The sequence below is a fragment of the Siniperca chuatsi genome, linkage group LG16 (assembly GCF_020085105.1).
Source record: "Siniperca chuatsi isolate FFG_IHB_CAS linkage group LG16, ASM2008510v1, whole genome shotgun sequence".
NCBI lineage: Eukaryota > Metazoa > Chordata > Actinopteri > Centrarchiformes > Sinipercidae > Siniperca > Siniperca chuatsi.
In genome coordinates this window covers 28,337,017-28,359,464 of record NC_058057.1, presented here as the reverse complement: position 1 = coordinate 28,359,464, position 22,448 = coordinate 28,337,017, and the positions used below count along the sequence as shown (strand labels likewise).

Sequence of the window (22,448 nt, the reverse complement as noted above, 5' to 3'; positions counted from 1 at the left end):
AAAACATTTTCATTTAATCTGAGCTGAAATCATTTGAATGCAAAAGTCCAGCTGCAATTCCATTTTCAAGTTTCGAAGTTAAACATTGGCTGCCAATTAATGAAATATTAGACCTCCAGAGTTCAGACATGTAGTGACTCAAATACAGAGAGTGAAAACTGAATAACAGCCGAGAGTTCAAAGGGTTAAAAAGCTTTAAACTGCACGTGATCACAAGCTGATCAGTATGATCAATAACAGCTTCAATCTTTAGCTTAATCTTTATTTTCAGTTGCTTTTCCAGTCAGAGAAATGACTGAATATATAAATTCAAGGCACGCACCCAAAGTTTGAGCTCTTCATCACAGGTGTCACCTCTGCAGCGAGTTGTTTATCCCCAGAGACCGACGACAGCGGGAGACGGATGTAGATCAGAGGTTGTGTGATACAGAGTTATCTGTCAGTACAGTCGGAGTATCTGTGATGCGATGCAGTGAGGAAACATCAGGAAGCAGCAGACGTGAAGATGGAAACAGTTGGATTTATGAAAACACACGGTGGCATTCAGAAAAGAGAAACAGACTCCTGCTGAGTTCAGACTGGATGTGATAAATGATGTCAGTTAAAATTATACACAATGTAGATTTCAACTCTCTGACAGTGAGTTTGTGTGAAGCAGCAAGTTTTGCTCTCTTCTTTTCTCTTCTGTATCATATTCTATTTTATCCTCTCATAATCCCATCATATTGTAACGTAAAATATTTGATCACAACATAGTATACCGGGATGTAACGCAATGTGGAAGATAGCATAACCCAAAGTATTAGCGCAACACAATATAACGCATTGCAACATAACCTAACAGCGTGATGTAAGTGAGCATTGTATCATTGTATAAGATGTAGTAACATAATCTAAAGAATTCCAGTGTAACACAATGCTAAATAATATGTTAACACAGTGTAACAAAATGTAAAATAACATATGTTAAGGCAATGTAACAATGTGAGTTAAAGTATTAAATCATAGCGTAGTGTAACATAACGTGACATAAAGCAGTGTTAATGTAAGGTAACATCAAGTTAAGTAATAAGAACTAAAGATCATAGCGTGTTGAAAATGTAGTGTAATATCTACATCCATAAGTAATATTACTATATTAACATTACACACCGTAACATAATGCAGCTTAAGTATTGGATCATAGTTTAGCATAACATAATCCAAAAAAAGTAACGTAACATAGCGTAACTTAACGTAACGTGACATAATGTAACAGCGTAACGTAAAGAGTTGTATTTTTATACAGTGTATTGAAGTATCATAACATTTGTTATTGTATCTTTTAATGAACAATACAGTATGTATATAAGCCCCTGGGTATGTGAGCTGTAAGGTGACTGTGCTCAGGCATGATTGGTCGATACTGACTGGATCTTGATCCTGATAGGCTGAGGTGTGTTCGGGGACGGTGGCTGAGGTCATCCAGTCGGTGGTGAACGGAGCGGACGGCTGCATCTTCTGCTTTGGACACGCTAACCTGGGTAACTATACAATACACTACACACACACACTACACACACACACACACACTTTTTTGACTTTCACATCATTGCTGCATTGACTCCACCCTCCCCAGGTAAGACGTACACCATGATTGGTCGGGACTGCTCCACCCAGAGTCTGGGCGTGGCTCCGACAGCCATCTCCTGGCTCTTTAAAGTGATCGAGGAGCGGAGGGAGAAGTCTGGAGCTCGTTTCTCTGTCAGAGTGTCGGCTGTGGAGATCTCCGGTCGGGAGGAGACGCTCACCGACCTCCTGGCTGAACTCTCCTCCTCCTCGGCAGGGGGCCACCAGGAGGCCCCGAGCCCCGCAGTGTCACTGCGAGAAGACCCCCTCTGTGGATCCCAGGTAGATAACAAACTCTTCTTCCTCTTAAATCATCTCTTCCACCTCCTCGCCTTGTTTCTTCACCTCACCAGCAGAGACGGGAGTCGCATTACAGTGACTAGAGTTTCAAATAAAAGCCGGGACAAACAAACCAGATTTATGACGCAGTTTCCTCTTTCGTCATTGTTTGATAAAGCAGTACTGACATCGGATTGGCTGGAGGGATGATTGACAGCTCTCTCCCTTCACTCAGACATCAGTATGAAATATTCTTGCGCCTGATTGGACAAAACGAACGATTCACTGAACTGTCATTGGTCTCGTTTTCAAACTGGATAAAAAGTAATATTTACACCTGTGTACAAACAACGCATAGCAACACAAAATATGCTAAAATTGAACATCATTCAAAGATAAAGCAGTTAATTACAGTAAACTGTGCTTGTGCAGATCTCCGCCAGGTGTGTCTGGGTCATGTGGGTGGCGAACAGGAAGTGCGGGGCAGGTTGTGTGTCAGCGTGTCTGCATGTGAGCAGCGGGAGGAAGTGTTTTCGTATAGTTTTCTTGAAGATGCACAGAATAGTGTGACGGTATTATGACCGAGCGTCCTGAGTTCGTCTGACTGTATCAACTTAATAAGGAAACAATAAACGGGGCGATAAGTCCAAACTTCAGAATTTAAACATTGTTGTTTATTTAGAAGATTTTGTTGTAACACAGCACACAAAATATAACCCCCCCCCCCCCTCCCTGCCAAACAAAGAAGAGTTGAATCTCACTCAGCTCCCTTACAGTCAAGATGGCGGCGAAGATAACAAAAACAGGATTTATTCATCTCGTATCGTGTCGAACTTTAGTGGATCACAACATGTCGGGTACGGAATCAATCTGCAGCCGCTCCGGTTCAAGTTGAGACCAAACGACAAAGGCCAGAATGTGTCCTGCAGCAGACGAGCTGAGCCTCGTTTTCGGCCCTTTGCTGTGTCGTAACGCAGATCGTAAAATGGTGAATACGGCTGAAAAGACGAAAGAACGAACTTTAGGAAAGACTCAGTCAATAAAATAGGTTTTTCAAAAATTGTGAAACAACGCAACCACGAGAGGTCCTCGAGCGTTCAGTCATACATGTGCACAAAAACATTTAGGCCGAAGCCTGCTGGAGAGAATAACTGAGACTGCCATTAGTTCAGAATACTCGATCACCTGTTTGATAATAATGTTTCTCTGCTTGATTGATAAACATAAATACATGCAGGAAACAGACTTGTTCCTCAGGACAAGACACCATCAGGTCACCTTGATGAGTTTTCTCTCTCTCAGACATCTTTATCTCCTCACCTCCTTCCCTTCACTACCTCCTCCCTTCCTGTCCTCCTCCTCGCTGACCTCGTCTTCACCCCGGAGACTTCATCTCTGTCCACAACTGTCCAATTAGTCCTGACCTTCTTCTTTTCATTCTTATTCACTCTGTTTTATCTCCCCTGGGCTCCTTCTGTCTGACACATTTTTTATCTTCTCTCACTTTAATTTTCTTCCTTCATGCAGACTTCTTTTTTTCTTTATCAGCTGTTATCATTCTCTCTCTTTATCTCGAGAAACTCGTCACTGACGTTTCTCTTTCTAGATGAGACGTCTTCATAAACTCAAAATGACGTCTTTCAGACTTCATGGCGCCATTATACTTCCTGTTTACAGCCTCCAAATTAATGGGGCTGCTTTGATTTCGTCTGAGAGCGGCCACAGTGTCCGACTTTGAAAACCCCTGCAGTCTAAAATATGGCTGCCTATAAGAACAGTGTAATCTGGCTTGCAGCCACCTCGTCAGTCACATCTCGTCTTTGCACATCATAGTCTCTCCTTCAGCCACAGTATTCGCAGGACCACCATTGTTTAAATTTCATAATTTATTATCTTCCTTTTCCTCTGAGTTCTTCCTTCCTTTCCCATGTCTCATTATCTCTCTCTCTCCATCAGCTGCAGAACCAGACGGAGCTGCGGGCGACCAATGCCGAGCGAGCAGCGTTTTTCCTGGACGCCGCCCTGGCAGCAAGGAGGAGCAGCCGGGCGCCGAGCGACCAGGAGGTCCGGAGGAACTCGCACTTCCTGTTCACCCTGCACCTCTATCAGGAGAGGCTGGACAAGAGCAACAAGGCAGCAGGTCAGTGTGTGTTTGAGTGTCAGACGTTAAAGAGTTGATGACTGGGAGGTGATATTTCAGGACTCAGAAGTAAAAGTCCCATTCATTTTCCTCAGGTTCAGTGTTGGTGATAGACCGCTTGTGACGGGCATGAAACTCTGCTGTCGAATCATCAGAACAAAACGAAAACGATGAAAAAATAAGAAAAAGGTCCAAACTGCAAGAAATCTATGGACCGTACCTGCCAACACTCCCCTTTTTCCCGGGTTCTCCTGTATTTTAAGGCCATCTCCCTGAATTGTTGTCCCCCTCCCCCATTTGTTTAATAAAAACTACAGTGAACAACATTTTTTACATCTTCAGTAGGAACCAATGGGCTTGGAGCTGAGAGCCACAGACAGGACTAACTAACAAACTGTATTTAAACCCACCAGACTACTTTAGCTTTTGGTTTCGTTCCAAATAAGCGGTGTGGATAAATTGGGGATTTGTTTAAAACCAGTAATTAATACTAAAGCTGACCTGACACACAGGAAAACCAAAATCAGACTCTCTAATGTTGTAAAATGACGTCTCGTATGAACACAGTGAACCTCAAATGAATCTTCTAAAAGCTGACCTTTGTTTTCTTATTTGGGTTCAATTGTAGAGAAATGTGACAAAACAATCGATCTTTCAATTAAGCAGCAGCGAACATACCTGTGCAGGTTACAACCACCTGATGTGGACATCTGCTCAACAGCAACGTAATGAAGAAACAGCAGGTTTTAGACACTGACCCCTCAGGCAAGAATAAAATCTACCGTTAGTGATTGTGCAGCTCTCTTTTTCCCTCTGCTATTCATTTGCAAACATGTAGCTGCTAATTAGCTTCATTTGGAGCTGCCGACGTGCTCAACAAGAACATTAACAAGCAGAGAGGCTACGCTAACGCCACCACCGCCCACATCTACCTGTCACAGCAGAGACATTTCCACAGTTATTAGTGTTTCGCAGCTTCTCCGTCCACGTCTAGAATAAATCTGCATGGCTAATGAGGCCCGAAGCCTCTGTGTCCTGCAGTGTTTATAGACCGGCAGATGTAAAACCATACACTCAGCCGCTCTCAGCAGTTTCTAAATCTTGCTGATGCGGGCGGTTGATCGTTCACACCATCATTTCTCTGACTTAATGAAAAGAACAGGCAGTTAAATGAGCAGAGAGAGACGGAGATGTCAGACTGATACTGATCTGAGTATTAGATCTGAGCTGGTCAGACGTCCTGGTAAAATTTATTCAAATGTGATATTTTGAACATATCCACGGTCCATGTATGCATAAATATAGCTATATATTTGGGTTTTAATATTATGGAGTCTCTGATTACTTACCTCTCGACTTGACAAAATCCGAAAAGACTTGCAGCTGGACTTCACTTTACTTCACTTGGACTTGAAATTACTTGATATATGTCATACACATTCTGCAGCAAATCAACTTTTCTTTTTCTGACAACAAATATACACCAGCCAGTCAAGTTGCTTCACACCTTGAAGCTTGTTGGTCCTGACTTGGGGCTTTCCTGTCTTAATGTGTCTGGACTGGACTTGTTTCCTTGCCTTGATTTAGGGCTTGGGATATTGACTTGAGACTAGTTGGGACTTGTTTTGGGACTTATGTGTCTTGATGTGGGACTTGCGAAAACAATGACTTGTCCCACCTCTGCTGGGTTGTATTGACCTTTTCTGGGCCGTGCGTCCAGTGTGTGTATTGTTTTAAACCGTCCTGTGGTTCTTGTCTCTGCTGCCTCCCTCTGTCGTCCCGCGGAGGCTGTAGACATCATGTCCTCTGATACCAGAGCCGTTATTATTTGTTTTACTGTTAGTTCTTTGCTCCTGCAGTGATCCTGTTTGCTCACAGAAAACAGTTAATCCACCGAGCAGAATCACTAGATCACATTTTTAGCATGAAGTCTCGGCTCCAGTGCCCATACAGCCCAGGGTCCATAGAAATGTTTTCATATTTAAACAACGCTTGAATTTATAATGACAGCAGCAGATTCCTTTACTCTACGTAAGAGATTATTCTTCATAAAGAGCAGAAGATGCTTAGAGACTTTTAATCTCTTGTGCCAGCTACTGTTTGGTATTTCTACTTGATAAATATCTTTAAACAGCCAATCAATTATTAAAATAGCCATTGATTATGTTTCTGTCTATGAACAAATCAATTCAATGACCAGTCATTTAACCAGCCAATCGTTTCAGCACTAATGAGCAGTTTAAAAGGCTGTATTGTATATTGTCTTTTAAGAACATCCCCCCTCTCTGTCTCTCAGTGTCTGGTCGGAGTCGTCTCCACCTCCTGGATTTGGGAAGCTGTGAGACGGACATCAGCAGGACCAGAGAGGGAGGTGGAGGTCAGTGTCTGTCTCTGTCTGCGCTGGGAAACGTCATCCTCGCCCTCGCCAACGGGGCCAAGCACGTTCCCTACAGGTACGAGCGCCCACTCTGGGCATTTTAATGAACCCAGCAGGGTTCAAAGGTCACAGGGCCCAAACAACAGATGGGCCAAAGATCCCTGTGAGGACAGAGAGGAGTGAGGGGAAGATGTTTGAACCAGGAAGACAGAATTTATTGTATTTTTAATGAGGTTTCAGTCAGTCTTAAACTATTGATTAGACTGATGAATCAATCACTTTGTAATGCTGATGGTCATGTATGTTCAGTCCTCTGGGTGTTTGTTATGCAGGCTGATTGTTTTGTGAAGCTCTGTCTTTATTTTCAGGCTTGTATTTTGGCATTTTGTCTGGTTCACCTTTGTTCTTTTGCATTTTAAGCTGTTGAATTGTTTTGGGATGTTGTCGTTCCATCTCATCTGTTTCATTCCCATCAGATTTTATGCTAATTTACTATTTGTGTAGTAAAAATGTCAGAAATTCTGAGGTGGAAAAGTTGGCATTTTGAAAGACAGAAGAAGGGGTTTGCTTCTTGCGGGATACACGCAACTTTTTTGCTCAGTTTTGATCAGTTCACGCCGTCCTGAATTTGCATCTAATCGCATCTTTCCATTTACTTTGTATGCAATTGCACCTCCTCTAAAATTAGCCCTCTGTCTGAACACACAGGTACAGGCCTCTACCATGGACAGGTTACCAAGGGGGCCAACAGGGCACAAGTATACTGTCGGAAAGTTAGAGGGCACCTTCACTTTGAAGATGTTTTGACAAAGAGGCCATCGACATTACACCGTTATGATTTGGGTGGTGTGACGGGCGTTAGGAAGGTTACGGGGCCTTTTAGGTAACCGTGCCCAAGAGCCTCATCTCATAAACCATGTGTGGCCTTCACTCTACTCTTCCCTCTAGAACAAAAACTGGAATGAACAAGCCCACATTGTACCCTGTAAGTCCATATAGGGGTCCTTAGTTGGGGGTCCATAGGTCAGATGCATCAATGAAATACCCTGAGTTTCTGGTGTGCAATTAATGATGTCATCTGGTCAAATATCTTCATCAAAAACATCAAAACAGTTTAATGGAAACATACCTATTGTGAGAATGGGGATTTACTAAAAGAAAAGGGCTGTATCTCAGCTTCTGGTGTTGTGGTTAACAAAAGAAGCCTAGACTGCAATATGTAGATTCAGTATGTGATCCTTCTAGCTTTACTCTTTTCAAAGGCAGGATTTTTTCGTTTCACTCAATTTCTGACTACATATCACATGCGACGTGTAGTTCAAAGTGGGCTTCATTAATGTGAAATGAGAGATCATTCCTATTCCTCTTTGTGCCCAACTGTTGCGTGGGGTAATGAATGGTTTCTGGGATCCTGTGGGGTTTCTCAGGCCTGTGGTGCTTTTTTTTTTTGCTAACGAGGGTTTCTTGATGTATTATTCAGAGACAGCAAGCTCACCATGCTGCTTAGTGAATCCCTGGGAAACATCAACTGTCAAACCACCATGATCGGCCACATCTCGGACTCCCCGGCGAACTACATGGAGACGCTGACCACAGTGCAGCTGGCCTCCCGCATCCACCGCATGAGGAAAAAGAAGTCAAAGGTACTTCAGGTTTTATTTCTCTAGCTCAGTGCTGTCAACGATCTCTGTTGCAGGTTGGAATATACAATTATTGGTTTCATCAGTGGTCAATTAAGCAAGCAAGTTTGCAAACACAAGTACACATAAACAATTCAGAAAAACAATCTAAAAATAGAAATATGACAATGTTAGAAAAGAGTTGAAATACCCAAGAGTTAATGGCAGTGGCCACTCCATAGCTGGCATTTATCAGTCTATACATAAGGTAAACTGACCATTTCTTGTACTGTGACTGTTCACAAGTCTAATGGCTTCTGGAATAAAACCAAACTTTCTATTTCTATTTGAGCTATTTGAGCTTGCTCCTGCAAGCCACAGGTCACCACACAAGCAGCGCACCTGCTCCATTATTGAGATTTTAAAACATTTAACTCTGGGAAGATAAACTTAAAATATTTCCACTGAATTAGATAATTTAGGGGTTTTCTGTTTTGGTTTTTATTGCATGAATAAAAAATGCTGGCAAAACATGCTTTTTGGACTCAATGTGGTGTAATGACCTTTTCTTGAAATCAAAAACTTTTTTTTTTTAAATGTTTGGAGTTATATGACTTACTGATTTCCTCCCTACTATACTTTATTTTCCAAAGATACCAAGCTATTTCAGGCTAAATAACAGGGAAATGTCACAAAAACAAAATGGCACCTTTTGCTTTAATATCAAATATTTCTCTCCATACAAAGCTGAGACAGAAAATATAGGTGACATTTTACAGTGTTGAAAAACTACTTAAATTTCCAGGGCTTGAAGATTATTCAGATTATTCTATGGGAGTTACAAAGGTTTTGGTCTCTGAATGAGTTTGAGCTGATTTCCTGAGGCTGGTGACAGTAAAAACCTTCCAATCTAGAATGTAAATCTGTATGATCAGGTCACGGAGTCATATAGCCATAATTCAGTGAGTTTTTTCTACCATGATATGGCAGATAATCAATATCACTGTTCCTACAGGGACGGTAACCTCAGTGGTGAGATGAGAAAGGTGTTCGCTCTCATTAGAGGCTGTATTTGTATTATATAAATTGAAAAAATATATGGAAACAGGAGCTACAAGCTTATACATCTCATTGACATTAATTTTAATCTAGCCCGCAGTGTGCACTTTTAACCTCACACTGTACTGACAAAGGACGCTCCAGAAATGGATTTGCCTTCAGGTTGATTGCTGTGTAGTTGAAGTCTCTTTAGTATGCTAATACTCTGTTGCTTCTCTTTAATCTGCAGTATGCCTCCAGCTCGTCCGGAGGGGAGAGTTCCTGCGAAGAAGGCCCATCCCATCGACCTCCTCATCTTCGACCCTTCCACCCTCGGACCGTGGCCCTCGATCCGGACACGCCTCTGCTGCTCTCCAGCGATCCTGACTACTCCTCCAGCAGCGAACACTCCTGCGACACCGTCATCTACGTTGGGCCTGGAGGGACGGCCATCTCGGACCGAGAACTGAGCGATAACGAGGGACCACCGTCCTTTGTTCCTATCATCCCCTCCCTGAACCAAAAGCGAGTCAAAGATGCACGCAGGTCTGATGGCGATCACTTTAAGTGTAACACGTTTGCAGAGCTGCAGGAGAGACTCGACTGCATCGACGGCAGCGAGGGCCCGGCCACATTCAGCACAGAGGGCAAAGCAACACAAGTAGCAGCGCTCAGGACTCAGACTGGAGCTACTAAACCCACAGAAGCAACGTCTCCACCCAAATCTGATAAGAACTTCTCCCGCAGGTTCTTAGAAAGCACAACAAGCACATGCACAAATAAGCCTGATGAGGAACAATCCAAATTCCCTTCAGCCAGCAGTTTCATGGACACTTCCAAACGGACAAGTGCAGATGGGGAGAAACTTTTAGCCACTTTCTTTCAGCCATGTATGGTAAAGCCCAGTGGGACTTTTTCCCAGGACTCAGAGCCTGTGGTGCGAGAGAAGGTCTTCCTCAAAGGAGGTGTACCCAAGCCGTCGGCTTCACCGTCCTTACCCAGGACATCCAGGGCGGAATCTCAGCCTGGGGAGGTTGTCGGTAGGACTCCCCCAGTGGGTATGAGTCAACAAGCACTGGGGCAAGGCCAACCACTGGGGTCCCTTAACACAGAAAGGGTTCCTCTTACAAGTAGATTCCCCATGGAGGTCAACAATCTTCGTGCAGCTCTGCTAGGAAGATGCCTTGACAGGGATTTTCTGAGGACTACCGTTACACTGCAGCAGCCCGTGGAGCTAAACGGGGAGGATGAGCTTGTGTTCACAGTCGTAGAGGAGCTTCCTCATGGCCTTGTCCCAGACAATGGCCGTCCCTCTAACCTCCGCAGCTTCAACAATGACTGCTCTCTGCAGGCCTTAGCCTCTGGCTCTCGCCCTGTAAGCATCATCAGCAGTATTAACGATGAGTATGATGCTTATACATCTCAACAAGGAGCCGTGGGACCTGGAGCTGATGTTGGCACTGACTGTCAGGAAATGTTGTTTTCCCAACATGGCAACAAGCAGTCAACTGTTGGCTCGTGGCCAAGTGAAGTGAGTGCTGATTCAGCTGAAAGTGAAGGCACTCATTCAATAAACAAGCTTTACTTGAGGGACAAGAACATGGCAACAGAGAATGCATCCATGCTAACCTCGCCAAGTATATTTCATGAACAGCCATTTTTTCAGCATGGCATGAAGAGCTCCCTGAATGACAGCGGCATCTGTTTCTCAGAGCTGGACAGTGGCCATGCTACTCCAAACAAACCTTCTTTTACCAAGTGCCCTCCCTCCCTTGACTCAACCAAAGCCCCTCTCAAAGGCTCTCTCAAGGTGAGAGCCAATACTTTGAACACTTCAGTGTCAGCCCAGATTCCCCATCACACCACCCATTCCAGTCTTCCCAGAAAAACCAAGCCTACCTCATCTGCAACTGTGGGCTGCAGCAGACAGGAAGGCAGACATGATGACTTTTTGCTTCAGGGAAGCAGTGACTTTGATCCCAGAGAGGTTGAGTTTCTCTCTGCAGGTAAGCCACCAAGAAGTGGCATGAGTAGTGGTTCATCTAAGAGGCCTGGAGGAAACAGTGACAACGTACCTCGGCCACCAAAAGCACAAATGTCGTCTTCAGCTCAGAGGGTTGTGGACGGTTGTGAGAAGTCCAGCAGCAGGAGAGGAGATACTCTCATCAAGCTGCCACGGCTCACCCGAGGTGCAACGACTCTAGGAACTGTTTCTATTCCCCAGAGTTCTGAATCGAAATGGGGTCATGAGGGTACTTCAGTGACAGGTACCCAGAGGTTTTCATCCTTGGGAAAAAAGTCAAATGGGCAGAAAAGCAGCGTAATCTCCAAGTCTGGATCCGGAAACATTTCTCCTCCTGCTCCACCTGTCAGACAGTCAAGCCAAGAACAAAAGACAAGGACTGCGCTATCTCCAAGTGCCTTAAAAACAAGCAGCGACATTGGAAAGTCCTCATTCCCTAAAACATCGACCTCAGAGGAAGAATTTAACATCAGGCTCCGGGCAGACTCATTCAGCCACAGGACATCTAGTTTAAAAACTGAACATTGCTCTGCCAAGACATCTTCAAGCCTGAAGACACGAGGGGTGAAAGCAGAGTCTTCCAGGTACTATGGGAGTCTGATGTCTCTGGAGAGATGTGACGGTCAAACCTTAGCTGTGTCCAAGCCTGAACTCTTCAGGGAGAACAGTGGTGCTACTTTAGGAGGTAACAGCAGATCCAACAGACCAGTGCCAAGACTCGGGGTTCCAGTATCCACCTCCACATCTGCTTCTTCTTCCCAAGTTCCTTCTGGTGTTTTTGCAACTACAAGCAAACTGGGGCAGGTCAAAGGCAACATCAGCTCACGAACAGCAGTTTCTGGTGGATCAAAGGTACGGACTCTGTCTACCAGCAGTTCCAAGAGCCTGAACTCCTCCCCTAAACCTCTTGATAATGTAGCTGGACGCAACACTAGCCTACCTCCAATCGGTAAGTCCCCAGCTAGGTCGGGGACAGGAGCCAAGACAGGAAGAGGAACCATCATGGGCACAAAGCAGGCAATCAGCAGGGCGGCTAACAGCCGGGTTAGCGAGCTAGTCACTGGAAGCCAAAGGAAGCAGCTCAGTAGGGGGCCCGGAGTAACAGGTAATGATGGCACTGACAGTGGGACTAGTAGTGTCAGTGGGTCACCAATCAACACGCCACTACCATCACCTTACAGCAAGATCACCGCGCCTCGGAGGCCGCAGCGCTACAGCAGTGGACATGGCAGTGACAACAGCAGCATCCTCAGTGGTGAGTTGCCCCCAGCCATGGGTCGCACCGCCCTGTTTTACCACAGCGGGGGAAGCAGCGGCTATGAGAGTATGATCCGAGACAGCGAGACAACTGGCAGTACCTCTTCAGCGCACGACTCAATGAGCGAGAGTGGAGTGTCCTTGTCCAATAGAGGCAGAGTTTCTAAGTCGCCCAAGAAGAGAGGAAATGGTAAGTCCATTTTGAAAAGAAAGAAAAAGATGCCAAATATTCTGACTTACTTGGTCCATAATAATTTGTAATGTTGAAATTGATGTAGAGACATTAACAACCGATATTTGTCTAGTTGGAACCGTGACCTTGTCAACCACACTTTTAAGTTTTAATTTTACTCAACAGCCTAAAGCCCAGCTACAGTGGGCTCCTCTAATGGTGGCAGGCTTTATTACGCCCTGCGGCCTCACACCATGCTAATGTGTCAGACAACATCCTGATTATTTGTGTACTCTTACCAGCAGTGAAGCTAAAAATGTAAAGTTTGTCCTGAGGGTGGCATTACAGAAAAAGGTCATGGGGTCATTACAATCTAAGAGGGTTTAAATTCTAGGTAGCAGGGATGTGATCGGGACATTTTATGACAATCAGCACATAGATGTTCATACACATTTTAGCTTGATGGTGTTAAAGTTAACGAAAATTCAGTAGGATTCATCCTTCGAGAACCATAAATATCCACAAATCTGCACATTTCTTAGCAATGTGGACACTTAGTGGTTGCTATATCTGCTTTTCCACAGACTGATCAACTGACCTCAATATACACCGCTGCTATTGAGTTGTAATAAATATTGTTATACTGGATAATTGTAGACCTAATACACTGTAGTACCTGGTGTTCTCATAGTAGCCAATTGTGATATATGTATGGACTGCATTTGTTGCTAGAGCACATTAGCATCATTTGTATTGTTTGTTTTTCTTAAGATAGTTTATAGCATTTATTTTGTGGCCATTAAAAGTCATACATTGGGAATGAACAAAAAGCAGCAGCTCATGTAGAAATGTAAAAGTGAATACTCAAGAAGCAAGGCTGTATTACCTTTTCATCTTATCCAATTATTATTGAAATCATCAAAGTTAATGGCAGAAGTTTAATGCTCAAATTTGACATTCAACAACTATTTCACAGTATATTGATTCAGAAAGTGAAAGAGCCATAAAACTCTTCTGGAAGCTACATTGAGAAATTAACATATTTATGACTTTTTCCAAAATGTCCTTCGATCCATCAGAATGTGTGATGATGGGATGAAAGCGGTTCAATACAATATTTTCATGAATGCTGAGCACATTGAAGAGTACAGGTATTATTGCTGTGGGAGCATCTATCAAAGGCTGCTCTCCTCCCTGATATTTCACCGCATGAATTTATGTCTTGGCCCGGCATTATCGTGAAATCTACATCCATGCACATTATCTGGGACGATGTTGTAGTGTATTCTGTCTCTGAGCTGTTACCTTACTGCAGCTGATTGTGATTCATGCGGCTTGTTGGAAGCAGCGACACGCAGGTCAGGCAGCCTGATGCATATGGAATCAGCACTCGTGTGATCTGCCTGCCATCAGTCTGTGGATCTTGGCTCCTTTCTGCCTCATGAATATTTCATGAAGCCATGGCAATTCCCGGTGTACATATCCAACTCCAATTATCACCCACACACCCTCCCTCCCCATCCACTACACACCACTCCAAAGCATACACACCCACACACACTCCTCCTCAGTCTACACTCTATTTCCTCACTTAGAGACCCAGAATGTTTTTAATAATCAGTAATGGCTTTTTATTTGTGGTGCACGCTGTTGCTTTTGGTTTTGCTCTTTGCAGCCATGATAATCACAAAATTAATTTGTACAGCAGCTACCTGACAGCCATGTGTACAAAGTCATTAAAAATAAGATTGAGGTCTTTAGGTTGACGGCAGTGGTTTTAAACCTTATCAGCAGCGCAAATGGTTGTTGACACAAAAGGGAGGTAATGGTAAACTGGCTCAGAAGATGAGGCTAATTAAAAATAATGAGCTGTGTGGGCTGTCTGTGTACCTGCCTGTCATCTATTGATATCACAAACTAAATTAAACGTTATTTCAGAGATCCGTTCGCCTCTGGACAAAACAAATCACTTCATTCATATATTCATTTTATATATTCATTTTATTAATTTTCCTTCCATCAGGTTTCCAGCGGCGCCGTCTGATCCCAGCTCCCCTCCCGGACACCTCCTCTCTGGGCAGGAAGGTGGGGAGTCAGTGGGTGGACGTGCCACCGCTGGGCGGCACCCTGAAGGAGCCCTTTGAGATAAAGGTGTACGAGATCGACGACGTGGAGCGCCTGGAGAGGAAGAGGGAGGTGGTGACGGGGTCAGAGGTGAGGCGGGCTCCATCTGCTCAGCTCTCTGTTCAGGAGAATGTTAAATAATGTCTGTTGCAACTCTGCTGGTTGAATCATCAGCACAAACACTGGGCCTCATGCAAGAACCAATCACACATCTTAAGTGATACATACGTACGAGTCATCTGAGAGAATGAATTTTAGTTTACCTATGGCACATCGATCAACCAAAATAAAATATATACCTAAAACAACTCAACGCAAAATCAATCTGTTCACAAGATCATCAGTACAGCTCTGCTCCGACGACACGTCATTGGCAGGTGTAATATTTATACCAAAAACCCCTTTTAACAGGGAAATAATGGAAGAAAGCTCAGGAAGAGCAGCAGACGAGGGATCCCTCTCCCAGGACGGACAGACAGGAAGTAGATGTCGTGTGGACAGTACAGACCAACATAGTAAAACTACAGTTTGGACAATCATGATGACAAAATTATAGATAGTAAACATATGAAGAATGTAGTCATGTTTCTCCTCTACGCCGGCCTTCAGTTATCTTCAGTATCACCAGTCCAGCTTGAGGTCAGACTTATCAGTAACTGAGTTTATCGCTGAGTCATTCACAGTTTAGTAATTGGTTTGGATGTGAGTGATGACTGGAGGAGGACGAGGAAGAGGAGGATGCCGTGATGAATGAAGGTTTGGCCTCGGCTGGTTGGTCTTTACGGCCGTCGCCTCTCTCTGTGTTAACGGGTCATTAACCTTCAGGGAATAGTGAGCTGAGGGAAGGAAAGACATGAATTCAGCTGAATGGAGCTCTGATTTATTTTCAATTAGAGAATGATGATCTGCAATTCATCTTTTAGAGACAGATTTACAGAGTGTGATCTTCTCTTTGTGTTTCTGTCTTCTCTCAGCAGCCGTTCCATGATGTTGAAAAGGTGAGTTATACTTTTAAAATGAGATTGTTACCAATCAGCACACTGCAAAAACACTTTTCATGTGCAGCACTGATAAGCTAAATAAATTAAAGGAGATGTTAGCTTCTGTGTACTAATTCACAGCAGCAGCTAGTTAGTTAGTTGATTCAGAATTACTTTGACATTGCTGTTGCTCTAGCTAACAGGAGCCAACAGGCTAAATCTGGTATCTTAAGAGGCAACTATATTTTAGTGAAAGTATTTGAGATAACAAATAATTAGCTTTCTCTGTGGCTTAACAAACCTTGTGACTCCATCCTGTATAATGACGTTTAAAGAATGAGTTGGATTTGTCGGTTGCTGCTTGTAAACACGAGTCAAAGTTTGCCGCTGCTCCCGACTCAACGAGCGAGCAAGAGAGTGAATGAGGAGAGGGAGCGGCGTTGGCGAGAAGAAAGCAGCGAATCAGAGAAATAAAACATTATTTTCTGACTGTTTCACAGCGGTTATGTTCTAAAATACAAATAAACACGGCCTCGCTTCAGCACAACCCTGCGGGAAGGATTCTGAGCAGAGGAGAGAGACAGAGACAGCGATGTCTCTCTCCAGGACCTGGTCTCTACGTTTTTATAAAGACCTCACAGCCTGCACTCTGTCATTGGCTGGAGGCTGCACCCCTGCCCAAAGGTCGACGCCCAGAAACGTCCCGAACATAGCAAACTAAGAAGAAAGATATACAGGCAGAGGGCAGCAGCTCTGCAGATACACTGCTAGTGGGTCATAAGTGATGATTGAGAGGGATTATTGTTGCATGAGGAAAATCCTACTCTTCTACCTTTAAATCTCAATAAAATATTGATCACAATAAAACAATAAAATGTTGTAATGGATGAAAATGTACATAAAAATAATAAAAAAATACCTGCAGCAATAAATAGAGAAGATGGCAGCAGGAAAAGTACCATGAAAGTCTGGGACCACTGCAGCGTTATAGTTTGAGGCGTCTTCCCTTATTTTTTCTTACAACAGCTGTAATTAAGCGAAGCTGAGAGGCGACACTGATCCACCTCTCTCTCACCTGTTCGTCCTCAGCTGTTCTTAATCCTCCACTCGCCGTTTGTCCCGCAGATTAAGTCCAAAGCCAGCAGATTAGCGCCCATGCTAATTTTATCTCCGGCTGGTTCCTAATTAAATCCAGCAGTGGACACAGATTGAAGCCGCAGAGCAGGTTAGCTGCCCCTCTTTCCACTTGTGGTAATCCCCCTCCACCCTCCACCTCCTATAAACTGCCTGACGCTCTGCAGAGTCCGTCCTCGCATCACAGAGACTCTGCTGGGGAACATCAGCAGGTTTGTGTTTGGACTGACTCTGGGTTTGTTTGGTCCTCAGGGTCTGCTCTACTTTAACGCCCGGCTCAGGATGCTGGAGAAGCGGCAGCAGCAGATCAGAGAGCTGAAGAGCAAACACGAGAGGCTGAAGGTGGAGCTGGAGGAGGCCAAGAGCCGGCTGATGCTCCACCCGAGCAAATGGAGCGGAGAGTGTGAGTACAATCCTGTCTGCTGAGACCCAGCAGTGTCAAATACAGATTACAAAGAGTTTGGTTTTCGAACATTCTTTCCAAACCCTAAACAGAACAGGAAAGTAAAAATAATATGATTCAAAATATTTTTGAAGGTCTAGGGATTATTCTTAGTTTTCAAACGTTCTTTGCCTGGAGGTTTTCTTGATCTAAAGGGTCTACGGATGGAGGGAGTCGTATGTTGGACAGATCAGAAAGTCCTCGAGGACCAAATTGATTTTCAGATGACGACTCACAGTGTTAGTTATAGAACTACTGTAGCTGGACAGCTAACCGCTAACACGCTAGCCAGCCATGCTAGCACTAGTCAGTCACAATATCTCTCTGATCTTCTGTCTGTTTTCTCTGCACTGTTCTGTTTACTCAATAAAGAGTTACTGAAAACGACCAAAAAGCTCTCTGAGCCATTAGGGTTGCTATCCGTCAATTAGCAAGATCATTAGCTTAGCTTGGTCATTAACAGGTCAATAAGTGTCCACAGTGTATTAGCAGCTGTATTAGCATGATGTCCTCCTGTCTCTGAGTGTCTAGCTCTGACAGAGGAGCTTCAATAAAACTGGATGGTGACACACAGCTAATAAGCTACGATAGCTTCCTTTCGCGCTTCTGTCTGGCTGCTGATTGGCCGACTGAACGTGCTGCTGTTTTAAATGCTGGTGTGACTGGGCCTTAACTTCAGCTGTCACAGGGATAGGACTTTATTGATGTATTGACTTGAGCATTTGGCTAGAATTCGTCTCCGGATCCCAAATTGTTTTGAACATCGGATTTCAATCTTGAATGTTTCTTGCTTGCATTTAGCTGTCTGATCTGAACAAGACGCATAAAGTTGCTGAGAGTATAGGGTCTTGTGTCTGATTCTGGGTTTACTTCTACACAGACTAGTCTTATAAAGTGATGTCTGTGCTCAGAGATGATCCAGTTCTGTCCGCTGTGTATTAAACTCTTGACCAGATATAGCAGCTGCCTCCTCCCTCTTTTATCGCGCAGCACAAAAGGCAAACGAGTGCATTGAGCAGCTCCTGACCCCAAACACACAAAGTGGACAAACAGAGAGTGTGTTTCCAGCTGAGTGCGGCCGGCGGCCCGAAGCATTGCCAGTTAAAACCTCGTCCTCTGCAGCTCAACTCGCTCCATTATGCTTCTATTTCTGGATCCTCTGAACAAAAGAAAGCAGCTCGCGGTGCTGCAGAGACGAGAGCCAGAGTGTTTGGAGAGGAGATTGTTGGAGCAAACTGCAAAGACAAACAGCCCAGAGGGAGAGGATTATATTTACATCTTTTTATTATTTCTCTGTCAGCGGGACAAACTCTCAGGTCACCTCAAAGAAAAGCCTCCGATTCTTTTCACAAGAAACACTCAACTCTGCAAAAACCAGATGAAAGAGCTCGAAGGCCTGAATGCGTCCTGAGATCAATAAGACATTATTTTCTTATTGGCTGCAGGAGGAGAGGTGCACTGGAGCTCATAAATCACCGTCTACTTCCCCTCATGTGACGGCAAAGATACAGTATATCCCAGCATGCCCTGCACCCCCAGAGACTGTTGGTTCACCATCAGTCATAATATACTGTCAAACACTGTCAGCAGACACACACTTGTTTCCATCACTTAAGAAGACATTACATTGACTGACTCAAACCTAAAACTGAGTCTCTGCACTCCTTAATAAACCTCCAGAAACCAGCTTAGACGCCAGTGAAGAAAGCCGCTGCAGAACCTGAGAATCCTGTTTCCTTCAGTCTCACAGTGATGCAGGGCTTTATCAATATATATGTTGACATTACAGAGACTCAGAATGTGTCCTCAACACGTTCCTTATATTGTATCTCTGTAACATTGACTCTCTCCTGTACATTCATATACACATATTTACTGTGTATAAACTATGTTTTCCTACAACATTTACAGTACAACTCACATGCAGACATTTTCTCTAAAAACCTGTAAATAAAGCAAAAGGCTGAAAGGGTTAAGTAACATTTTCAATGCAGGACATTTACTTGTAATGGAGTATTTTTACACTGTGGTATTGATACTTTTACACAAGTAACGGATCTAAATACTTTTTTTTTTAACACATCGGTAGATTTAGTTAGTTTGTTCGATACAGTCACATTTCTGCAGACGTCCTCCAGAACAGGACTTCTGGTTTTGCTCATAAAAAGTCAAAATACTTTTGAGCTGGATCCACTTTGTAGACATGGTCCTTATCAGCATTTTTAAATGTTTTGAACACTAACCCATCTCTTCCTGTCTGTGTCCTCCCTCCAGTCGACGTAGACCAGGACTTGGACCGGGAGTCCCAGGAGTACCTGGAGGCTCTGGCTCAGGCCACGGCAGAGCTGGAGTACTGCGTCAACCTCTGCAAGTCCCGCGTTATGATGGAGACATGCTTCGACATCGCCGTGATGACGGCCGCCGCCGCCACGCATGGAGGACAGCAGGAGGTGGAGGTCTGAGAGGAGAGACCGGCATGGATATATTAAAAGAGCTGGATACTGCACCACCGCTGTCAATCTGGCCACTCGCGGTACTGCAGCGAAAATATCCCCTGAGGCCCAAAAAGCATTTCCCCCGTCTTTTCTAAAAGAGACGTCTGTAAAACCAACCAACCAGTATCAGTATGTCGGTCCAACACTTGGTCCTGACCGAAATATCTCAACAACTACTGGATACACTGTCAAGAAGTTTGCCACAACAGAAAGACAAAAACTTCCCCAGGGGGGCGCCGGAGAGCTGAAGGGGGGATACTGAACGATACTGCGTGAGGTCAATTTGAGTCAAAAATCACACTCCTTCTCAGAGTCATAACTCCGTCAGATCTGAACTCACAGACATGAAACACACTTACAGGTGTGACTGATCAAATGTATGGACTCACACTTCCAGAGGAGATCATCGTCTCTGACGTCCGTCCAGAATAAACCTCCAGAAATCCACTAAGAAAAAAAAAAGCCGCTGCAGAAGCTGCCTGAGTTTCCTTCAGTCTCACAGTGATCCAGAGACAGCTGTCTGTCCGTCCACGGGTCCACTGCAGACAGGAGCTGCTGACTGCTGGTTCGGCTGCTCTGATGGGACAGTTTGACTGAATGTGAACACATACAGGTTAAAAAACAAGATTCAAAAGAGAATAGCAGTACCTACCTGTAGCTTTTAAGGGGTCTTGCTCTCCTCATGGTTTTAATTCTTTCGCAGACCAGAGCAGGTCACCCCACCTCCCCTAGAGACATGAATCCAGTCTGAATGGGGCTTTACTGTGGTTAATGCGTGAAGGTTTAATGTTTGTGAAATCCCATATGGAGCGTAAGTGTGTGTGCAGTGGGACGCACCAGAAAACTTTTTTGGCTTATGCACTCAGCGAGCAGTTTTCATTTCAATGAATGGCCGCCATGTCGAAGTGCGGTATCCAGTTCTTATAATACATTTATGGCAACCAACGGGAGGCGGACAGAGGAGAGAGACGAGAAGAGAGAGTGAGGAAAGGGATGATTTATTGTACATCGTTCATATCAGTGGACAAAACGTCCAACAACCTCATTCAGTCATACAAAGTAAAACCTCTGAAAACAGAATAATTGAGTTACAGCAGGAAAATACTAAAAGTAAAGAACAAAGGAAAAAACTGGTTTCTAAGTGGAATCACGGAACATGTTGCTGACGACTGATGGATCAGTTTCTGATGCAAAATCAAACTTTTCTGGATTTATTTTCCACACAGATGGATGTTTGTTCTCTCTGGAGATGTCCTATCACAGCAGAGGAACACGCTGCTGGTCCTGGATCAGAATCGTGAAGATAAACAGATCTCAAAAAGGATGAAAGCTCTGGAAGTGCCTTTGTATTTATTATCTAATTTAATACATTTATTTCTAAGTATTATTTTCCTTATTTATTATGTTTTTCTATTTATCATGTCTAATATATTCGTTATGCAAAAAGATGATATGATTGACAGTGTTTGTATGATAAAAAGAAAAGGAGAGAAGAGCAAAGACTCAGTTATTGTTGCAAACCTCCGTCTTTGCCTTCATCTGGATTATGTTGCTGCCTTTGACACCAACACTGACTCAGAGTTTCTCTAATTTCTCTCAGATTACAGACGTCTGTTTGTGTCTTGCATGTTTCTGCTGGTTGTCAGGTTTGATGTTCATCTCCAGGAAGGCTAAAAATCAGGAGCTCCGTGGAGGAAAACAAACCGCCCTCCTTCTCAAAGTCATGACTCAAATCTGAACTCACAGACATGAAGCACATATTTTTAGATTCAGTGTGACGCACACTTCCAGAGGAGATCATCGTCTCTGATGTCCATTGCTGAGAAACCTCCAGAAATCCACTTAGAAACCAGAGAAAAAGCGGCTGCAGAAGCTGCCTGAGAATCCTGCTGTTTCTAAGTTTCCTTCAGTCTCGCAGTGATCCAGAGACAGCTGTCTGTCCGTCCACGGGTCCACTGCAGACAGGAGCTGCTGACTGCTGGTTCGGCTGCTCTGACGGGACAGTTTGACTGAATGTGAAGAACACAGAGTGGACGGGAACAGACAGGCAGTGTAAACTGAGGCGTCTGTGTGAGTTGAAAATGTTTAGTAGTCAAATTCCTACATGCGATACAACAGGCTGTTTGTCTTTTGGTCACCTGACGAGTTAAATATCATCTGAATATCAACTGTCCAAACGAAATATTTCCAAATCTGAAAAACTCTTCTGCAAATAAGAATTCATTTGTTCCTCATTCAATCATCGTTTTTACATTTGAGACTTTTTCATTATTACTTTCCAGTCACAAAAAAGTGAATTCAAAGACAGTGTAGAAGAACAAACTGGAGTCAAACCCTGTTTGTCAAAAAGTGATTCTTTTCTTTTTTTAAACTGCTGGCTGTGTTTCTTCGAGCATTTTTCCTCCGTTACCTTTTGAAAGTCTCTCCTTACCTCGACATTAAAACATCTCAGGCTCTTTTTAAAGTTGCTGCATGAAAAGTTTTCTTCTTTTTTAAATATGCGACATTCTGCATTTACTCTTTGTTTCTGAGGTTGTGTTTGTTATAGAGGAAGAGAAGAAAGGAGTTTTGCCAAACCCATTTTTTGATGTTGCTCTGCTGATGTGAGACCTTTAATATTATATTCAGACCTTTTTTATTTGTTTTGGTACTGTACAGTTTTATAATTATTTATAAAGAAAAGAGAAGAGTGGAAATGTACAGGATGAGTGGATCACCTCGTGTCATACATGTTAATAAAGAGTCTTTGGTTAAATTACA

The 22,448-nt window shown here is 43.8% G+C and overlaps 1 protein-coding gene across 4 annotated transcripts in view; it reads left to right on the top strand.

Moving 5' to 3' along the window:
* The window catches only part of kif26aa (kinesin family member 26Aa), a 70,348-nt gene extending 47,900 nt beyond the window's left edge, over positions 1 to 22,448 (top strand). For all 4 annotated transcript variants that reach the window (XM_044168124.1, XM_044168123.1, XM_044168127.1 and 1 more), the window contains 10 exons: positions 1,430 to 1,523; positions 1,619 to 1,890; positions 3,844 to 4,027; positions 6,324 to 6,480; positions 7,885 to 8,047; positions 9,312 to 12,531; positions 14,537 to 14,727; positions 15,612 to 15,635; positions 17,004 to 17,154; positions 19,468 to 22,448. In XM_044168124.1, coding sequence (XP_044024059.1) covers positions 1,430 to 1,523; positions 1,619 to 1,890; positions 3,844 to 4,027; positions 6,324 to 6,480; positions 7,885 to 8,047; positions 9,312 to 12,531; positions 14,537 to 14,727; positions 15,612 to 15,635; positions 17,004 to 17,154; positions 19,468 to 19,655 — 4,644 coding nt within the window. In that variant the 3' untranslated portion in view covers positions 19,656 to 22,448. The remainder of the gene's footprint in view (positions 1 to 1,429; positions 1,524 to 1,618; positions 1,891 to 3,843; positions 4,028 to 6,323; positions 6,481 to 7,884; positions 8,048 to 9,311; positions 12,532 to 14,536; positions 14,728 to 15,611; positions 15,636 to 17,003; positions 17,155 to 19,467) is intronic.